Below are 20,991 nucleotides of genomic sequence, written 5' to 3' on the forward strand. Positions count from 1 at the left end.
TGTTCCTCCCATCCAAGGTCTCCTCCGGCACATCCCGCTGATAAGGATGCTTTCCAATAGGAAAAAAAAACCCCTTTTAATAGCTTTTTCATGCTGGCAGAAAGCACTTGGGTTCCTGCAGGCACTGGAAACAAAAGTCACCCCTCATCATTCCACAGAGGGTGCCTCCAGGTAACAACAGCCAGGCTACCTCTAAACTTCATGGCTACTCAATGCTATTCAAGCTTGAGCATTGCAACATCCACACTTGCTTCAAACAGACCAGGGTTCTTTCCCCCACCCCGGACATTATTCCACAGAGGGTGCCTCCAGGTAACAACAGCCAGGCTACCTCTATGCAGATACCCTCACTGATTGACTTTGCAAACTTCATAGCTACTCAATGCTATTCAAGTTTGCCAACGGCAACATTCACACTTGCTTCAAACTGACAAGGGTTCCACTGCCCACCCTGGACATCATTCCACAGAGGGCGCCTCCAGGTAACAACAGCCAGGCTACCTCTATGCAGAGACCCTCACTGACTGACTTTGCAAATTTCATAGCTACTCGATACTAATTCAAGCTTGAAAATTGTATCATCCGCACTTGTTTTAAACAGACAAGGATTCTTTCTCCCACCCTGGACATCATTCCACAGAGAGTGCCTCCAGGTAACAACAGCCAGGCTACCTCTAAGCAGACACCTTCCGTGATTGGCTTTGCAAATTTCACAGTTCCTCAATACTAATTCAAGTTTGCAAATAGCAAGGGAAAGGGGATGGAGAAAGAAGAAAGAGCCCCTTCCTTCTCACCTGGAATGGTGCTTGGACTTGCTGAGGGCTCTGCTGATGGCGGTGGGCGTGGAGCGTCTCCTGTGGACGATGGGCTTCATTTTCTGTGGGAGAGAAGCACAAGGTTGGCGGTGTCACCAAGACTCCATCTTTGCTCAGAAAGGGACAAAAGGCGGAGGGACACCAACAAAGACAGCAAGATGTCTGATGGCAAACCCAACCCAAGCTTTGCTCCAAACACAGAGAACCCAGAACCATCCAGGATGCTGAGGAACTCACTGAGGTGCCAAACGGGTTGAAACACCTTATGTGTACATATAGGCCTCCACCCATGGATTTCGTAGGGTTTTTTAAGGCAGTGGGTGCTTCGTAGAGCGCTGAACTTTAGAGGAGCTCTCCAAAGTCTTGCATGTATCTCAGCACCATGGATAGCTCCTGGTTCAGTCCAAAAATCATGCAAAACCTTGCTGTGTGATTGTGTGTGTGCAATTTCGGAGTGTTTTCTATCCAAGCTCCATCCTCTCTCCCTAAAAAGTCTGGTTTTCCATATCTCTGCCCATCCCAAGCAGGCGAGAAACCACATCTGGGAAATAACTTGCCCTGGAAAAGCCGGACTCATTGACGTGGGACTCGTAAAGCGGAGCAGGCCTGCACTGAAGGGAATGCATATGTGTGCAATAAAGTTATGGGGTGTTTGTTGTTGAGTCAGTTGGGTGTGGAGACCCTTTTAAGACCCTCCGGGCAATGCTTTGACCACTAACTTCTTTTATAAGGGGAGTCAACCACAATGATGTAGCTCTCTCAAGGATTTGGAGACAAACTCTGACTCCTTCCATGGCCTTGCCTTATGCATCCTCCTCCGATTTTGCATTATATTATTATGATGTTGACATTGACATTGACGTTTATTTATCTCCACAAAGAAGACTCAAAGCACCAGAAGATGACATCCTTTCTCAAGCAACGGAGATGGACTTCATTTGGCTTGGGTCACTAAAACATCCTGCATCCATGAAGAACCTGTTCTTCCAATGAGATGATGTGTCCTTGGGCTTCACATTTTATCATATAGGTTTTAGTGGACTGTTTCTGTGAGTGACTTTGGGTCTCACTCCAAGAGAACGGCAGCACACAATAAAACAGGCGAGCTTCCAAAATCAGATATGACTGAACATGGATTAGCTTGTACACAGATAGACTTCAGGTCCATGTTGGCTTGTGTTTGGTAACTGGCGACCATTCCTGCCCAGTTTGGTAGATGATTCCGTAATGGACTTCCTTGGAGACCTTCTTGGTGGCCTCCATCCAACTACGTTCTACCTGATCCTGATCTGCTTTATACATGTTGGCTTGTGTTTGGTAACTGGCAACCATTTCTGCCCAGTTTGGCAGATGATTCCATAATTGACTTCCTTGGAGACCCTCTTGATGGACTCCATCTAACTACGTTCTACCAAATCCTGATCTGCTTTTGTACATGTTGGCTTGTGTTTGGTAACTGGTGACCATTTCTGCCCAGTTTGGCAGATGATTCCGTAATGGACTTCCTTGGAGACCTTCTTGGTGGCCTCCATCCAACTACGTTCTACCTGATCCTGGTCTGCTTTTGTACATGTTGGCTTGTGTTTGGTAACTGCCAACCATTCCTGCCCAGTTTGGCAGATGATTCCTCAATGGCCTTCCTTGGAGACCCTCTACGATCCACCCCAATCCTGCTCGGCTTCTTCAACCAGCCACGATCCAAGCAGATGGATGGTCGGTTTGCAAACTTGGCTTTCTTATCCTCTTTGGCTGAGCCCTCAATGACGCCAACGGAATGGACTAGGATCCCAACTTTCCCTATTTGGGATACATATTTGCAAGGCCTCCTTATTGGCATCTGAGGAAGGACGGACCCTAGTTGAGGCAAGGATCATAAATCTCCACCTGAAGTGTTCCTGGACGCATGCGCTGCTTGGAAACCAAGGATGTCCATCTTCGAAATGATGCTTTCTTTAGGGAAAGAGTGTCCGTGGTGGTGCATATATAAAAGCATCTCCGTGTGCCATGACTCCCGTTATATCACGGACAAGGATGGAGAGGATTGTTTTGCAGGGAAGCGACCCCTGGGTTGCCGAGGGCCCCTCCGCCTCTCGCTCCGTTGCCGGGCGACAGACCCGCGTTTACCCAAACAGACGTCCCAGGCTCGCTGCGCTGTGTCTGCATTACTCATCCTAAAACTGCCAATCCGAGGCTCTGTGTTTCTTGGCAATGGAGGACCCGGAGCCGAGGAGCCTCATTCCAAACCCATGTATGGCCCGACTCTAATCGGGCCGGATTCCTGCTTTGCCCCAGCCTTGGCACCGGCTCCCTTGTTACAGACCGAGTCCAAAGCCCAGCAGCCTGTTCTTCTGACACACCTGGAAACAAAACTGGGGGCAAAACTGACGTCGGGCCAGGCTTCCCGAAAACCAGGACATTCCTGGTGAGCACAGGAACCGCTTGTGAAATTCTGCAAGGAGGTTGTGCAATTTTAAATGCAGATGGAACCACAAAATACTCGTAGTAGTAAGGACAAGCCCATGGCCAAGGGGGCACTTTAGGGGTTCAAACCACTCCTGAAATTATTCAGGTCAAAAATAAAAATCCTGGTTTATTCATAGATTTTAACAGGTGAACCAAATCCCCATGCTACCAAGTCTATGAGAAGCAAATATTAGAGTCCCTCCAGAATTGCAAGCACGATCTCAGCCAAATTTGGATTACAGTAGAGTCTCCAACATTCTGGATTATCCAATGCATTTTTGTAGCCAATGTTTTCAATACATTGTGATATTTTGGTGCTAAATTCGTAAATACATTAATTACTACATAGCATTACTGCGTATTGAACTACTTTTTCTGTCAAATTTGTTGTATAACATGATGTTTTGGTGCTTAATTTGTAAAATCATAACTTAATTTGATGTTTAATAGGCTTTTCCTTACTCCCTCCTTATTATCCAACATACTTGCTTATCCAACATTCTGCTGGCCCGTTTATGTTGGATAAGTGAGACTCTACTGTACTCACAAGGGGACATCTTAGAGATTCAAAGGTAAAGGTCTATGTTTTCCCCTGACATTAAGTCCAGTTGTGTCCGACTCTGGGGTTTGGTGCTCATCTCCATTTCTAAGCCGAAGAGCCGGCGTTGTCCATAGACACCTCCAAGGTCATGTGGCCATGGGCATGACCGCATGGAGCGCCCTTACCTTCCCGCCAGAGCGGTACCTATTGATCTACTCATATGCGCCTGTTTTCAAACTTATTTATTTATTTATTTACATCACTTTTACCCCGCCTTTCTCTCCGAGGAGACTCAAAGCGGCTTACAGTAAATAGGCAAAAATTCAGTGCCTAAAAACTATCTAAAAACAACAATTCATATAAAACAATCTACAAAACAATAGTTCATATAAAACAGATACCATTACAAAATAAAGTCACATTATATAAAATTTTAAGAATGTCCAAGATTAAAATCCATTCTGCTAGGTTGGCAGAAGCTGGGGCTAACAGCAGGAGCTCACCCCGCTCCCCGGATTCGAACCGCCGACCTTTCGGTCGGCAAGTTCAGCAGCTCAGCGGTTTAGGTTTCTACTTGAGCTCCAAAATGCCTAAAATGAACTTGGAACATAAAAGATGGGTCTCTCTCTGTCTCGTCCACAAATCACCGCTTAAACTAAAGGAGACGGTTGTAAATATTTATCTCGGCCACTTTAGACTAATTCCTCTCCGCTTGGCCCTTTTCCTCGTTCGTTCGTTCGTTCGTTCTTTCCTTCTTTCTCTCCGCCTGGATCCAAACTGTTTCTGGAAACTTGCAGAGCTTCAAAGCTCTAAATCCCTCTGGAAAGAGACTTTGGAGACGGGGCTCTTGTTTTGAAATGTTTGTGTTTTCTCTATGTTTGTGTTTTCCTTCTATTTGATTATCATTTTAACCTTTTCCAGGAAGCCACAGTTGCTCTGAGTCTGCAAAATCTTGAAGATGGGATGACTTGGAAGCCTATCATCCACAAAGTTTCCATAAGCGAAAGTCAGCTTGATGACAGTTGACTATTCTTAGGAATAGCCATTCGCTCTGAGTTTGGATCAAGCCACAAAATATCCAAGGAAATCCCAATTTCTACCACAACTGTTAATTACAACATCCTTTTAATAGTAATCCAAGCTTCTGCCGGCCCGTTTAGCTTGGATAAGTGAGACTCTACTGTACTAACCACCACCAATTCCTCAATACTTTATTTCCCATAACACCACACTTCTCCACAGCAATGCGTGACCGGGCACAGCTAGAATATCATATACATCAGGACAAATATAAAGTATGTGTCTTCAAACGAGGATATTTCAAAACTGGAAACACTTTGGATAAGGGATGCTCGGCCTGTGCCCAAATAGGAGGTTTGGGGCCATTTTTGAATATCTGCAAGCATCGTTCCACTCTGACAGCGAAGTCTTGCCAAACTGCATTTAGGAAGGTATGTAAATAAGAGCAGAGCCAGCTGTTCCTCACCGAGACGGCCGTTGAATCACTTGTTAAAGGTGACCAAAGGCAACAGAAGCGGCTACTGTGAGGGCAGATGGGGGCGTCAGAAAGGGCTCTGTGTCCAGGACCGGGAGAAAACCGCATTTCTGTGCACAAAATGCCCTCTCCAGGCCAAGGTAAATGCTGACGGGAGGTGCGCAGGGTCGTTTTGTTTTGATTTTTTAAAGCAAAGCAAATAAGTATTTCATCGGACGGCAATTTGGCGAAAATGGAGACTTCTGTGCATGAGCCAATGCTGTGGGATGGAAGAATGTAGCGCATTCCTTGCAACCTTTGGAGCAAAACCCATCCCATCCCTTCAAGTCAATCTCCACAGAATGCATCTACACTGCAGAGTTAGCGCAGTTTGGCACCACTTGAACGGCCATGGTTCAATGCTATGCAACCATGGAAGTTGTTGTTTGCACTTTTTGGTGGAGAAGGCTTGCGTAACTACAACTCCCAGGCACAACTTTCAGCATCTGGTTCCCATTAGAGCAGAACATTAATCCCTTTGTGCCGAGGGCGACCAATGGGACAACCTATGGCCATGAACTCAACCATTGGCGAGTCAACACTTCAGTAGACCCCATGGATTCAATGGTTTCACTCGACCCTACTAACAGTTTACTAATGAGACCAGAATTCAACAGGTGATGAGTCAACACTTAAGTAAGTCCCATGAATTCAATGAGTTTACTCTACTTGACCTTACTAATAGCTTAATGGTTGACAGGTGAGCCAATGTCTATTTAGATCCAATGGATTCAATGGGTCTACTCTGGTTGATAGTTACCAATGGGACCTGAATTCAACTGTTGAGTCAACACTTCAGTAAGTCCCATGAATTCAATAGGTTTACTCTACTTGACCTTACTAATAGCTTAATTGTTGACAGGTGAGCCAATGTCTATTTAGATCCAATGGATTCAATGGGTCTACTCTGGTTGATAGTTACCAATGGGACCTGAATTCAACTGTTGATGAGTCAACGCTTCAGTAAGTCCCATGGATTCAATGGGTTTATTCTACTTGACCCTACTAATAGCTTACCAATGGGACCTGAATTCAACTGTTGATGAGTCAGCACTTCAGTAAGTCCCATGGATTCAATGGGTTTACTCTACTTGACCCTACTGATAGCTTACCAATGGGACCTAAATTCAACTGTTGATGAGTCAGTGCTTCAATAAGTCCCATGGATTCAATGGGTTTATTCTACGTAACCCTACTAATAGCTTACCAATGGGACCTGAATTCAACTGTTAATGAATCAACGCTTCAGTAAGTCCCATGGATTCAATGGGTTTACTCTACTTGATCCTACTAATCGCACTGCTGGATTTAACCGATGACTCAGTGTCTATTTAAATCCAATTGATTCAGAGGGTCTACTTTGGTTGATGGTTACCCATGGGACCTGAATTCAGCTGTTGATGAGTCAACGCTTAAGTCCCATGGATTCAATGTTTTTACTTTGCTTAGCACCACCAACCGCATTCAACCGTAGAGCTGAATTTAAAGTTGGGCAGATGAGTCTATGTCAGTCTCATTGATTCAATGGGTCTCCTGCAGTTGAGGGTCATAATCAGACTGTCAAGTGAAACAACTTGTCTAAACTAAAACCTTGAACTAAAACTCCTTGTAATTCCTCTGAAAATAAATACTTGGAAGAGACCAAAGGCTTTTCTCCTCTCCAAACACGAAGCCTTCTTGGTTGGATCCCTCTCTGCTCCCGGCAGCTCCAAAAATGGCCTGGTTTTGCCGGAGAAGCACAAAAATAAATCCAGTCCCAAGGGAAACAATGCATCCCCTTCGATTCCCTTGGGATTTTGTCTCTGGAAGGACACAGAAAGCCTAACACTAACCTTCAGAGCAGGAGGCTTTGAGATATTTTCTTCCCAAAAATACTTTCAGTCTGTTTATTTCCAGCAAGAGGCTTAATAGAAGGAGAACTGCAAGAACGTTTGATGTGAATAATACAATGTTTAGCTTAGTTTATTCAATGCTTAGACTATATGTTTTTCACATACAGGACAAGCAAATCAATACATAAAAACCAGATTATTAAATACAAGGCGAAATACACCATTAAATTCTATATAAATCACTAGCTGTGCCCGGCCACGCGTTGCTGTGGCAAAGTGGTGGTGGCATTGGTTAAAAATTGTTGTGTAATTTTTATTTGACGTTATTTGCAATTTTTTATTAATTTTATTGTAAGTTATATTTTTATTTATTATATTTTATTATTTTCTTGTATTATTTTGAGTTATTTTCTGTTATTATAGTATTTTATTGTATTACTTTTTAGTGTTTTTTATTATTTTTTATTGGGTTGCTAGGAGACCAAGTTGGAGGAGCTTAGTCTTCTAACTGGCAGCAATTGGATAAAAGCAATTATTCTTCTCTCTCTAATTAGGACTTTATTTTTCTTTTCTTTTTGTTGTATCAACCTAGAGGCGTGGATGATGGGTTGTGTTGTCAAATTTCGAGGTTGGGGGGCCTGTAGTTTTGTTGTTTTGTGGGTCGCCGTGATGCCATCACTCTTTTATATATATATAGATTAAAATGCTAGCTAAATCAATGGCAAGAGGTACCCTTAAAATACTAAATGAACTAGCTCAAGGGTACCTATTGGCACCAACACTCTTTATATTTCAATGGCATGCACTCTTTAATCTATATTTGAATGACATAATACCTGCACTCTTGGGACCAGAATGTTTTCCACCCACAATAGGACCCAAGAAAATTTTTGTTTTATTATATGCTGATGACACGGTTTTAATCTCACTCACCGAAATTGGTCTGAGAAGGCTGCTCTCTAAGCTTGATATATATTTTTCTAAAGAAAAGTTGAATATCACCTATAATACAACAAAGGTAATGGTGTTTGGAAGATGGTCCATCAAGGGTCACCAAACTGAACAATGTCGGGAATCTAAGTACCTATAATAATACAATTTCCTTCACCGTAACCACACAATGGGTTTCCAGGGCTAAATGGAGATTCAGACTCTGGTCTCAAAGTCTGCACAACTTTGACCTAGTTTTCCTGGCAAGATTTATCCGCAAGGAGCTCGTCTCATACTGGCTCTTATATTCCAATGAAGGGTGATCCACTTCCGGAGGGTTTCTTGGCTTTACGAGAAGTCTTCCCTCGCGGAATACGCTTGGTCTGGAATGGCAAGGATGGAGTAGATGTCCTTTGTGGGCCCTTTCATGTGGTCCTCTGCAAGAAAAGACCTCCATATATTTTCCGTTCAACTGAATTTGGAAGAAATGTCCACCCAGCTGTTCCATGAAAGAAACTCATAAGTAGTCACGTTTTCTATCCAAACATGTGAGTCCGGTTCCTTCCATGTTAGAGATGCCTCGAATGCATTGCAGGCCTTCGGGGAGCTCTCCAAGGTGCTGAATCCACACAACGAGAAGCGGATTCAGGACCTCAAACAGCTCCTTTTCGAGCCCACAATAAAACCCGCTGTGGCTTCACTGCATCCTCTTTCCTCGAAGGACCATTTGGACAGCCTTCCTCGGTCCCTTTCGAACATTGTCTCCCATTTTCATGGGTGCAAATACTTTCATTTTGCAAAGCTCGAAGAAGAGAAAATTGTGCACATCTCTAGGTGAGTGACTTGTTGCAGTTTCGACAGGTTCATTTATACGTTGCAATGACTCTTTGTATGCATTTGCATAGCTAGTGTCTTCCTTCCCTTCTCACCCTCTGCTTGTCTTCTGGCTAAAACTCAGTTGGCTGGATTACATATATTCAAATATAGTACATATTGCATATACTGCGTTATGTACAAATGGACCTATTCCAGAAATCTGAAGGAAATCCAAAACACTGCAGAGTGAACCTTGTAATATGCCATTTTGGAAATCAACCCCAATAAACCAGGATTCCTGTAGTTCTCCAGGGTATCAGGATCCTGTGTTTTCAAAGGTTGTGGGTCAAATGCACAGAGAAACTGGGTTTGTATGCAAAAACCCAATAAAACAAAACAGGGCTCCTACAAAATTTTATTTATTTATTACAACATTTATATCCTGTTCTTCTCACCCGAGAGGGGACTCAGGGCGGCTTACAATAAACACACATATAAGAATTATACAATACACTATAAATCAGATTAAAAATTATTAACTTATATCAACATTCATAAAAACATTCTAAAATACAAATGGGTGTGTAATGGGGTCAAATTTGGAGATCTAGCATGACAGTTTGTTATGTGTTGTCGAAGGCTTTCATGGCCGGGATCACAGGGTTGTTGTATGTCTTTCGGGCTGTCTGGCCATGTTCCAGAAGCACTCTCTCCTGACGTTTCACCCACATCTATGGCAGGCATCCTCAGAGGTTGTGAGGTATGGAGAAACTAAGCAAGGAAGGTTTATATATATATCTGTGGAAAGTCCAGGGTGAGAGAAACTCTTGTCAGTTGGAGGCCAGTGTGAATGTTGTAATTAATGAAGCTATTCAATGCTAATTTAGGTGATTAACTGCAACATTCACGCTGGCCTCCAACTGACAAAGAGTTCTTCTTTCACTCTGGATTTTCCACAGATACAGTAGAGTCTCACTTATCCAGCACTCGCTTATCCAATGTTCTGGATTATCCAACGCATTTTTGTAGTCAATGTTTTCAATACATCATGATATTTTGGTGCTAAATTCGTAAATACAGTAATTACTACATAGCATTACTGCCTATTGAACTACTTTTTCTGTCAAAGTTGTTGTATAACATGATGTTTTGGTGCTTAATTTGTAAAATCATAACTTAATTTAATGTTGAATTAGCTTCTCCTTAATATCTCCTTATTATCCAACCCATTTACGTTGAATAAGCGAGACTCTACTGTATTATATAAACCTTCCTTGCTTAGTTTCTCCATACCTCACAACCTCTGAGGATGCCTGCCATAGATGTGGGCGAAACGTCAGGAGAGAATGCCTCTGGAACATGGCCAGGTAGCCCAGAAAACACACAACAACCCTATTATTATTATTATTATTATTATTATTATTATTATTATTATTTTATTATGACACAGCAAACAAGATAGATATGCTGGATTTCATATCACAAAATCACAAGTCGAACACTTCCCAAGTGTCTAGGACTGTGTGATGTATTATTATTATTATTATTATTATTATTATTATTATTATTATTATTATTATTATTCCTCACAACCTCTGAGGATGCCAGCCATAGATGTGGGCGAAACGTCAGGAGAGAATGCTTCTGGAACATGGCCAGGTAGCCCAGAAAACACACAACAACCCTATTATTATTATTATTATTATTATTATTATTATTATTATTATTATTTTATTATGACACAGCAAACAAGAGAGATATGCTGGATTTCATATCACAAAATCACAAGTCGAACACTTCCCAAGTGTCTAGGACTGTGTGATGTATTATTATTATTATTATTATTATTATTATTATTATTATTATTATTATTATTCCTCACAACCTCTGAGGATGCCTGCCATAGATGTGGGCAAGCAGCTATATGCACAGATGTCTATTATATACAGCAAAAAGGAAAAAAGGAAAAGTATGGTATATATTATACTTTAAAGTAAGTTATAGTTCTATATTTCCTCAAGTGATATAATCACATATATTATGACTGTAATATCAGTTTATATATTCCAACTGTACAGATAAGTACATATTTCAATGTCCAGTTTTAACAAATATAATCTTGATAATGTTCTCAAGGTTTGTGATACTCTTCTTCAAAAGAGTGGGCAAAACATCAGGAGAGAATGCCTCTGGAACATAGCCAGACAGCCCGGAAAACATACAACAACACAGTTTTTTATGTCCTACAAAAATCACCAATTTCACTGCAGAGGCATTGCTTGACATGGCATTGGTCCATTTACTGACATTGTTTAGCAAGGTTTGCAAAGCATAACTTGCACCTGAAGGATGAGATATTTCAGGTGAGTTTTGTGCTCAACGTACATGTCAATTCACTCCTGGTTGAGGTTACATCTTCAGGTGCAAACTTCTGGGGAAAATGGGACCAAGATTCAAAGAGAGGCGGCAGAAGGTTGGACTAGATGGCCTTGATGGTTCCTTCCAAATCTGTGGTTCAATGCTATTCTAGGACCCCGAAAGCGGGACCGGTACAGCACCTCCTTTCGCAAAATAGGTTTGCAGATTTCTTGCAGAAAACTGGTGAGAGATGAGGAAGCAAAGGGAGATCTGCAATAGGAAGCGAACCCTCTCCCGGTTTCCTTGAAGGGCATTGTCTGCCTCCGGCCGGACCCACATACTTCGCATCAGGCCCCTTTCCTGGAACTGCCGTGCCGACAAACCAGAGCTCTTCGGCGTGAGGCCTCCGGGAGGGAAGCCTCGCAGGGTTTATTTATACACAGACTGGGCGTTGTGACCAGAAACAGCTGGGAAACCGGTCAAGATAAGGCTCCCCTTTGTGGGTCAAGGGGCCCCGATGCCTTTCGGACCTGGAGATGCCAAGCGAAACAGGAAAGCCAGCCTGCCTTTGGGCCAATGAGTCCCTCCGAGGAGGAGAAGATAACCCACATAATGGGAAGGGGTCCCTAAAGGTCATCTAGCCCAATAATAATAATAATAATAATAATAATAATAATAATAATCAGCTGATGACCCAAAATGCAGACTGTGCAAGGAAACCAACGAAACCATGGATCATCTCCTCAGCTGCTGTAAGAAAATCGCACAGACAGACTACAAACAGAGGCACAACTCTGTGGCCCAAATGATTCATTGGAACTTATGCCTCAAGTACCACCTCCCAGCAGCAAAGAACTGGTGGGATCACAAACCTGCAAAAGTCTTGGAAAATGAGCACGCAAAGATACTGTGGGACTTCCGAATCCAGACTGACAAAGTTCTGGAACACAACACACCAGACATCACAGTTGTGGAAAAGAAAAAGGTTTGGATCATTGATGTCGCCATCCCAGGTGACAATCGCATTGACGAAAAACAATAGGAAAAACTCAGCCGCTATCAGGACCTCAAGATTGAACTTCAAAGACTCTGGCAGAAACCAGTGCAGGTGGTCCCGGTGGTGATGGGCACACTGGGTGCCGTGCCAAAAGATCTCAGCCGGCATTTGGAAACAATAGACATTGACAAAATCACGATCTGCCAGCTGCAAAAGGCCACCCGACTGGGATCTGCACGCATCATCCAAAAATACATCACACAGTCCTAGACACTTGGGAAGTGTTCGACTTGTGGTTTTGTGATATGAAATCCAGCATGTCTATCTTGTTTGCTGTGTCATATTAAAATACATTCTAATAATAATAATAATAATAATAAACTTTATCTATACCCCGCCACCATCTCCCCACGGGAACTTGGGGCAACTCACATGGGGCAAAGCCCAACTAGCACAATTTACAAAAACAACAGCATAAATACATTGAACAATATACAAAAAATAATAAAACACAGTAAGACAATAAAACAAGAGTTAATACAGCAGTAAATCAATCAACCACCAAGTACAATTCAGTCGACTTCATAGACGACAAATTTGACAGGAAAAAGTAGTTCAATACACAGTAATGCTATGTAGTAATTACTGTATTTACGAATTTAGCACCAAAATATCATGATGTATTGAAAACATTGACTACAAAAATGCGTTGGATAATCCAGAACGTTGGATAAGTGAGTGTTGGATAAGCGAGACTCTACTCTATCTATCTATCTATCTATCTATCTGTCTGTCTGTCTATCTTTCTATCATCTATCTATCATCTTTCTATCATCTTTCTATCATCTATCTGTCTGTCTGTCTGTCTGTTTATCTATCATCTATCTATCTATCATCTATCTATCTATCATTCATCTATCTATCATCTATCTTTCTATCATCTGTCTTTCTATCATCTATCTATCTATCATCTATCTTTCTATCATCTTTCTATCATCTATCTGTCTGTCTGTCTGTCTATCTATCTATCTATCATCTATCTATCTATCATCTATCTTTCTATATCTATCTATCTATCATTCATCTATCTATCATCTATCTTTCTATCATCTGTCTTTCTATCATCTATCTATCATCTATCTGTCTGTCTGTCTGTCTATCTATCTATCTATCATCTATCTTTCTATCATCTATCTATCTATCATTCATCTATCTATCATCTATCTTTCTATCATTCATCTATCTATCATCTATCTATCTATCATCTATCTTTCTATCATCTTTCTATCATCTTTCTATCATCTATCTGTCTGTCTGTCTGTCTGTCTGTCTGTCTATCACCTATCTTTCTATCATCTATCTTTCTATATCTATCTATCATTCATCTATCTATCATCTATCTTTCTATCATCTGTCTTTCTATCATCTATCTATCATCTATCTTTCTATCTATCTTTCTATCATCTTTCTATCTATCATCTGTCTGTCTGTCTGTCTGTCTATTTATCTCTCTCTTCACCGACCGACCTGCCAGTAAAGAAGATTCCAAACTAGGACAGAAGCAGTAGGACTGTGTTAGGAGACCCCCGAGCTCTCCCCCAGCCCAGGCTGAGCCCCACACCGGACTTGTGGAGGGTCCTGTTGGCCGACTCCAGCTCCCATCATCCCCATGCCAAGAGGCGCTGTGTCCCACTGACCTGGTGGTGGTGCTGCTTCTGGAGGGCGGCGGGGGAGGGGGCGCGCTCTTCTCCGGCCCCCGCGGGACCCCAGTGGGCTCTCTGCTGCGGGGTCATGCTGCCCTCCAGCCCCTTCTCCTCCTTCTCCTTCCCTTCTTCCTTCCCTGGGAAGGAAGGAAGGGAAGGGAAGGCAAGGCTCCGCTCGGGACGTGGCTCCGGCTCCAGACCCGCCCGCCTTCCTCCTCCTCCTCCTCCTCCTCCTCTTCCTCCCAATTGCAGCCAAGAGGCGGGTCTGCTCCAAAGACAAGCCCAGGCATCCTCTATGGGCAGCCCTATAGTTGTTGTTGTTGTTCTTGTTGGGTTTATTTATACCCCGCTTTTTCTCTCCACACACAAGGAGACTCCAAGCAGCTATGTACCCATTCTTAGTATTAGTATTATTATTAGTAGTAGTACAGTAGAGTCTCACTTATCCAAGACTCGCTTATCCAAGCTTCTGGATTATCCAAGCCATTTTTGAAGTCAATCTTTTCAATACATTGTGATGTTTTGGTTCTAAATTCGTAAATACAGTAATTTCTACACAGCATTACTGTATATTGAAATACTTTTCTGTCCAATTTGTTGTCTAACATGATGTTTTGGTGCTTAATTTGTAAAATCATAACCCAATTTGATGTTGAATAGGCTTTTCCTTAATCCCTCCTTACTATCCAACATATTCGCTTATCCAATGTTCTGCCAGCCCGTTTATGTTGGATAAGTGAGACTCTACTGTATTATTAGTATTATTAGTAGTAGTAGTACAGTAGAGTCTCACTTATCCAAGCCTACCTTATCCAAGCTTCTGGATTATCCAAGCCATTTTTGTAGTCAATGTTTTCAATACATTGTGATATTTTGCTACTAAATTCGTAAATACAGTAATTACAACATAACATTATTGCGTATTGAACTACAGTAGAGTCTCACTTATCCAACATAAACGGGCCAGCAGAACGTTGGATAAGCGAATATGTTGGATAATAAGGAGGGATGAAGGAAAAGCCTATTAAACATCCAATTAGGTTATGATTTTACAAATTAAGCACCAAAACATCATGTTATACAACAAATTTGACAGAAAAAGTAGTTCAATACACAGTAATGTTATGTTGTAATTACTGTATTTACAAATTTAGCACCAAAATATCACAATGTATTGAAAACCTCGACTACAAAAATGCGTTTGATAATCCAGAACGTTGGATAAGTGAGTGTTGGATAAGTGAGACTCTACTGTACTTTTTCATCCAATTTGTTGTGTAACATGATGTTTTGGTGCTTAATTTGTAAAATCATAACCCAATTTGATGTTTAATAGGCTTTTCCTTAATCCCTCCTTATTATCCAAGATATTCGCTTATCCGAGCTTCTGCTGGCCCATTTAGCTTGGATAAGTGAGACTCTACTGTATTTACCTATTAGTATTAGTATTTGAGGGCAGGAAGGTAATGGCGCTCCATGCAGTCATGTCGGCCACATGACCTAGGAGGTGTCTACGGACAACGCCGGCTCTTCAGCTTAGAAATGGAGGTGAGCACCAACCCCCAGAGTCAGTCACGACTGGACTTAACGTCAGGGGAAAACCTGTACCTTTATTAGTATTAGAATGTATTATTACTGATATTAGGAGCCCCGGTGGCGCAGTGTGTTAAAGCGTTGAGCTGCTGAACTTGCAGACCGAAAGGTCCCAGGTTCAAATCCTGGGAGCGGAATGAGCACCCGCTGTTAGCCCCAGCTCCTGCCAACCTAGCAGTTCGAAAACATGCCAATGTGAGTAGATCAATAGGTACCACTCCAGCGGGAAGGTAACGGCGCTCCATGCAGTCATGCCAGTGGCCACATGACCTTGGAGGTGTCTATGGACAACGCCGGCTCTTTGGCTTAGAAATGGAGATGAGCACCAACCCCCAGAGTCGGTCACGAAACCTTTACCTTTTACTATTACTGATATTATAACTCAAAAGCAGCTAAAGTAAAGCTAAAGGTTTTTCCCTTGGCACTAAGTGTACTCAATTCCGACTCTGGGGGTTGGTGCTCATCTCCATTTCTAAGACGAAGAACCGGCGTTGCCCGTAGACACCTCCAAGGTCATGACTGCATGGAGCGCCGTTACCTTCCCGCCGGAGCAGTACCTATTGATCTACTCACATTCCCATTTCCGTAGACACCTCCAAGGTCATGTGCCCACTGGCATGATTGCATGGAGCGCCGTTACCTTCCCGCCGGAGCAGTACCTATTGATCTACTCACACTTCGGCTTAGAAATGGAGATGAGCACCAGAGTCCCAGAATCGGACATGACTAGACTTTACCTAACACGGAAGAAGTATAATACAATATAACAGGAGTTTCTCCAGTTCATCCAAGGTCTCCGTTGTCGGCCGTGGCATCCGCTCCCATCACAATGGATGGAAAAGGCATATTTTTAGTTCATCTCCCAATTATTTTTTATTATTTTAAGGATAGCTGAACTTTGTTGGTAAATATTTTGGTGCGTCGTCATTCGCTCAGGAAACAGATCTCAATGCCGGCCACAAAAGGGACGCGCCAGGAAACTTTTCTCTCTCCATACTATCCAACTCCCGGCAAATATTGTGCAGCTCTTTTAAATGGAGGAAAATACTCTTTTATTTCTACGGGAGCTTATCAAGTCCGGTGGGTTCCCCGGGGAGAGTCTATTTAGTTCCGAAATGGCCATAACTATTTTCGGCTTGTTCCTTTCCATGGATAATTTTACTTTGAAAAAGGAAGGGACCCCCTCGTTGTTTTGGAAGCGAGAACCTCGAATGTGGAATCTGGTTATAAATGGAAACACCCTTTCCGGTTACCCTTGATGCTTCCCTTGAAAAGTTATTTTGCCTCAAAACTTAGGATCACCTTGTATCTAGGATGTCTGGCATTTTGTGTATTTTAAATAGGCGTTAACTATTTCTTTAGCATTTATTTTTTAAAGTGGTTTGTGCTGGTATTATCTTTGTGAGCTGCCACTTGTGATACCGAGTCCTTGATAAGAGTACTTCCTCATTCTTCCACACACTGGTGGAAGTTTTATGGGGTTAAAACTTTAAAAAAAACTTTAAAAATTAAAGTTTTAATTAAAACTTTAAAAATTAAAGTAATTAAAAATTTTTTAAAAAAGTTAAAGTTAAAACTTTAAAAATTAGTTAAATTAGTCTCCCTACATAAAGTGGTACCTAAATATCCTACTCGACAGATGCAACTGTCTTCCGAGCTGCTTAGGTCAATCGTGAGCTAGGCTATTAAATGGACGGGAACTCAATCCAACCCGAGCTTCGATCTCATGACGTCTCGGTCAGTAGTGATTTATTGCAGCTCGCTACTAACCAGCTGTGCCACAGCCCGGCCACATCAATATGTAGATGTTGAAGCGCATAGCGGACAGCAAACATAGCAAGACACTCACACAACGAAGATGGGCGATGGATTACAGATGCAGAGAGATCATGGCATGGTATCAAAGACAGCAAGCACATGATTTTAAAGAAAACACACACGTATATATATATATTGTTCTCAGTGAAAGATTAACTGATTCCCTTTGGAATGTGTAGTTTCCTAACCAAGTCCATTGCAGGCAAGTGGGATGCTGTTGCTTTGATATGGTGAAACTTCATAAAGTGATATATATATATATATAATGTACATTTGTAGGACTGAGTAAACAACAAAACCACTGAACCAAATCACACCAAATTTGGCCACAAAAGACGTAATCATCCAATCTATGTCTTTCAAACAAAAAAAAACCTAGAAAAAGTAAAGTCCAAATTAGAAGGCCGAGGAAGAGCCATTTTTGACCCTGTCTGCCGGTCAGAAGGGTAGGACTGAGTTAACAACAAAACCACGGGGCCAAATCACACCAAATTTGGCCACAATACTCATCACTTTCCAAGGAGTGACCCTGCAGCTTCAAAGCCTGGCTGCTTCATACCTAGGGGACTCCATTGTTGGACAACTTGGAATACCACTGAATATTCTTGCAGCTTCAAAGCCTGGCTGTTTCATACCTAGGGGACTCTATTGTTGGCCAACTTGAATACTACTGAATACCCTTGCAGCTTCAATGCCTGGCTGCTTCATACCTAGGGACTCTATTGTTGGCCAACTTGAATACCATTGAATAGCCTTGCAGCTTCAAAGCCTGGCTGCTTCATACCTAGGGACTCTATTGTTGGCCAACTTGAATACCATTGAATAGCCTTGCAGCTTCAAAGCCTGGCTGCTTCATACCTAGGGACTCTATTGTTGGCCAACTTGAATACCATTGAATAGCCTTGCAGCTTCAAAGCCTGGCTGTTTCATACCTAGGGACTCTATTGTTGGCCAACTTGAATACCATTGAATAGTCTTGCAGCTTCAAAGCCTGGCTGCTTCATACCTAGGGGAATCCTCTGTAGGCCACCTCGAATGCCACAAAGAAAACCCCACTTATGCCACAGCAACACGTGGCCGGGCACGGCTAGTGTATGTATGTATGTACGTATGTATATATAGGTTTCACGACAACAGTAACACGGAGCCATGGCAGCTAAAGTGGTATCAAAGTGCATTCAATCCCAGTGTGGAGATGCGCCCATTCAGGCTTGGAGGAATATATTACCACGGCTGCAGAACTTTGCCTCGTCCTCAAAGAAAGCCAAGCGGATGCCTCCTCCTTCCTCTGCCACGTCACATCCACACGCAACATAAATACAAACAAGGGCCGAGGCCAAGGCGTCTGTCAGCCAAATGGCATCTCCGGTGGTGCCGCCCTGCTTTTCCAGACAGGATCCCTTATTAGTATTATTTTTACTATTTTGCAGATTTTCTCCTGCGTCCAAGAGGAAGATGGGCTTGGAGTGGAGCATGGAGAGCGGCCAGAGCTTGAGGCCGGCCAGGGCAAAGAAGCCCCTTCCGCCCCAAAAGTCAAGGGAGGCCGGACATTGGATTCTAAGCCAAAGAGCTGGAGTTGTCCATAGGCATCTCCAAGATCATGTAGCCATAGGCATGATTGCACGGAGCGCTATCACCTTCCCGCAGAAGCATTACCTATTGATCTACTTACATTTGCAGGTTTTTAAACTGCTAGGTTGAGCCGAAGCTGGGGCTAACATCAGGAGCTCACCCCACTCCCCAGGTTCGGCCAGCAAGTTCATCAGCTCAGTGGTTTAATCCGCTGCACCACCGGTGGCTCTGCTATAGTGATTTAATTATGTGCAATTACTATAACAAAATAGTAACGAAATTCCATTACTCTCGTTATACTGAGTTTTTCAGTAAGTAGCCTTTAGGAACACTTTAGAGACAACGCACCAGCACTTCCCAGTTTTGTGATGAGTTTTGAACCCTTATTTTAATGGATCGCACACCCCAAGGAGCCACCTCTGCTGCAGCTCCTCTCCGAGGCTTGCGTTGGTGATGTATAATAATAATAATAAGACTTGATTTGTATTCCGTATACAATGCGTAGTTTTCCCCAGGAAGGCGGGTCGTGGCCGGAGATCCATTTGGGATGTTTCCCTTCCGAGGAAACTGGGGCAAAAGGGAGCGCAATGGCCTCAGCAGGTAATTCCAAGGCCTTTAGGGCCGGAATATTTCCCGCAGATGGAAAGCGTTATTTGGGGCGAAGTGCTGCCAATCATGACCGAGAGGCCCAGGAATGCCCGAGCCAGCCAGGGAGACACCCAAGTTAACCCCAATCCTGGCCGCTTTGCTGGTGCGTCCGAGGAATCAAGGGAGGCTTTATTCTATACTGGAGGCACTCGGATGCATTCGTGGATGGAAAAAAACTCAGGTCGGGCTTGGGAGGCTTTTCATGGTTTGGAAATTCAACTGCTGGGAGCCTTGAATGCAAACGTCCATGATATAGGGGAGAGGCATTTTTTAAATTTCTATAAGGATGTCGGGTAGAGATGGAACCAATATTTATTCTGCCTCGCCTCAAGCAGAATATATTATTATTGCCATATGTAAGCCACCTTAGGGTAAATTAATAAATTATTGTTGTTGTTGTTGTTGTTGTTATTGTTATGCTTCTCCAAGGACTAGAACAGCCAACCGCATTTGAAGTTAACCCAAAGAGGTTAACTGTTTCCAGATCAAGGTAAAAGGAACAGAATATTATTCCTCCTGGTTTCCTATAAGAAATGGGATCAGAAACATTGAATCAAAGAAAAGACGGATGGAGAGCAGAATGGAAGGCGAGTCTTTACAACCAAGCGATGGATCCTTGCAAATTGCAGTCACGTGATATCCGAAGGGCGAAGCTGGAGATTTGCTGGGCAAAGAAGGAAAAGCACCCATATCAGAGATCCCATTAGATCCACTGGCTTTGTTATTTTTTAGCTGGCTGATGGCTTTGCTGAATTCCTCCCATAACCTCGATCCACAGCAATCCAAGTGGGGTCAAGTGGTATTTGTTCTACAGCATCCATGCAATATTGACCAGTAACCATCAGCATCCATGCCATCGTAGTCCCTCTTTCTCTAACTGGAACCAGCGCTTTCCTTTTGGAAGGGAAGCGGCAGATGCTCACAAGATGTTCTCCAAGGAGCTGGATGTTCACCAGCAGCGGAAGAGAGAACAGGCTCCGGTCCAGGCGTCGCTAAGCGTTGCACGGAATATCTGAATGCGGAGGAATGTTGCGTCGGCACGGAGCAACCGCTCTCCGGAATGGCAGTGTTGCGCAATGCACCTCAATGTGCACAATGCCTGTGCCATTCTGCCAAATACGTCGGTTGTGTGATGGAGAACAATCATATGAGTTATACACTGTGCTGAAGATTCATCGTAATCTCAAACCGACAACTAACACAGTAATGTTCATGCATGGAAGTGCAAAATGTTTCATGGAGAGTCTCCATTCATTTCTTACACACAAAGCAGTCCTTTGCATGAAACGAGAGTCTTTTTTTTTTTCATGGGATGCCAGTCCTGCTCAATTCCAAAATGGAAGGAATTCTGGAATTCTGTGATCAGGATCC

At 42.8% G+C, this 20,991-nt stretch overlaps 1 protein-coding gene across 1 annotated transcript in view; it reads right to left on the reverse strand.

The window, feature by feature from the left end:
• LOC103280657 (rho GTPase-activating protein 20) overlaps nucleotides 1-14,192 on the reverse strand; it is a 37,769-nt gene extending 23,577 nt beyond the window's left edge. Inside the window, exons 1-2 of the mRNA XM_016997305.2 lie at nucleotides 13,984-14,192; nucleotides 795-877 (exon numbers count right to left, since the gene is read on the reverse strand). Of these exons, the coding sequence (XP_016852794.2) occupies nucleotides 795-877; nucleotides 13,984-14,079 (179 nt within the window). The 5' untranslated portion in view covers nucleotides 14,080-14,192. The remainder of the gene's footprint in view (nucleotides 1-794; nucleotides 878-13,983) is intronic.
• Between the last annotated feature and the right edge of the window lie 6,799 nt (nucleotides 14,193-20,991).

The sequence above is a fragment of the Anolis carolinensis genome, unplaced genomic scaffold (assembly GCF_035594765.1).
Source record: "Anolis carolinensis isolate JA03-04 unplaced genomic scaffold, rAnoCar3.1.pri scaffold_12, whole genome shotgun sequence".
NCBI lineage: Eukaryota > Metazoa > Chordata > Lepidosauria > Squamata > Dactyloidae > Anolis > Anolis carolinensis.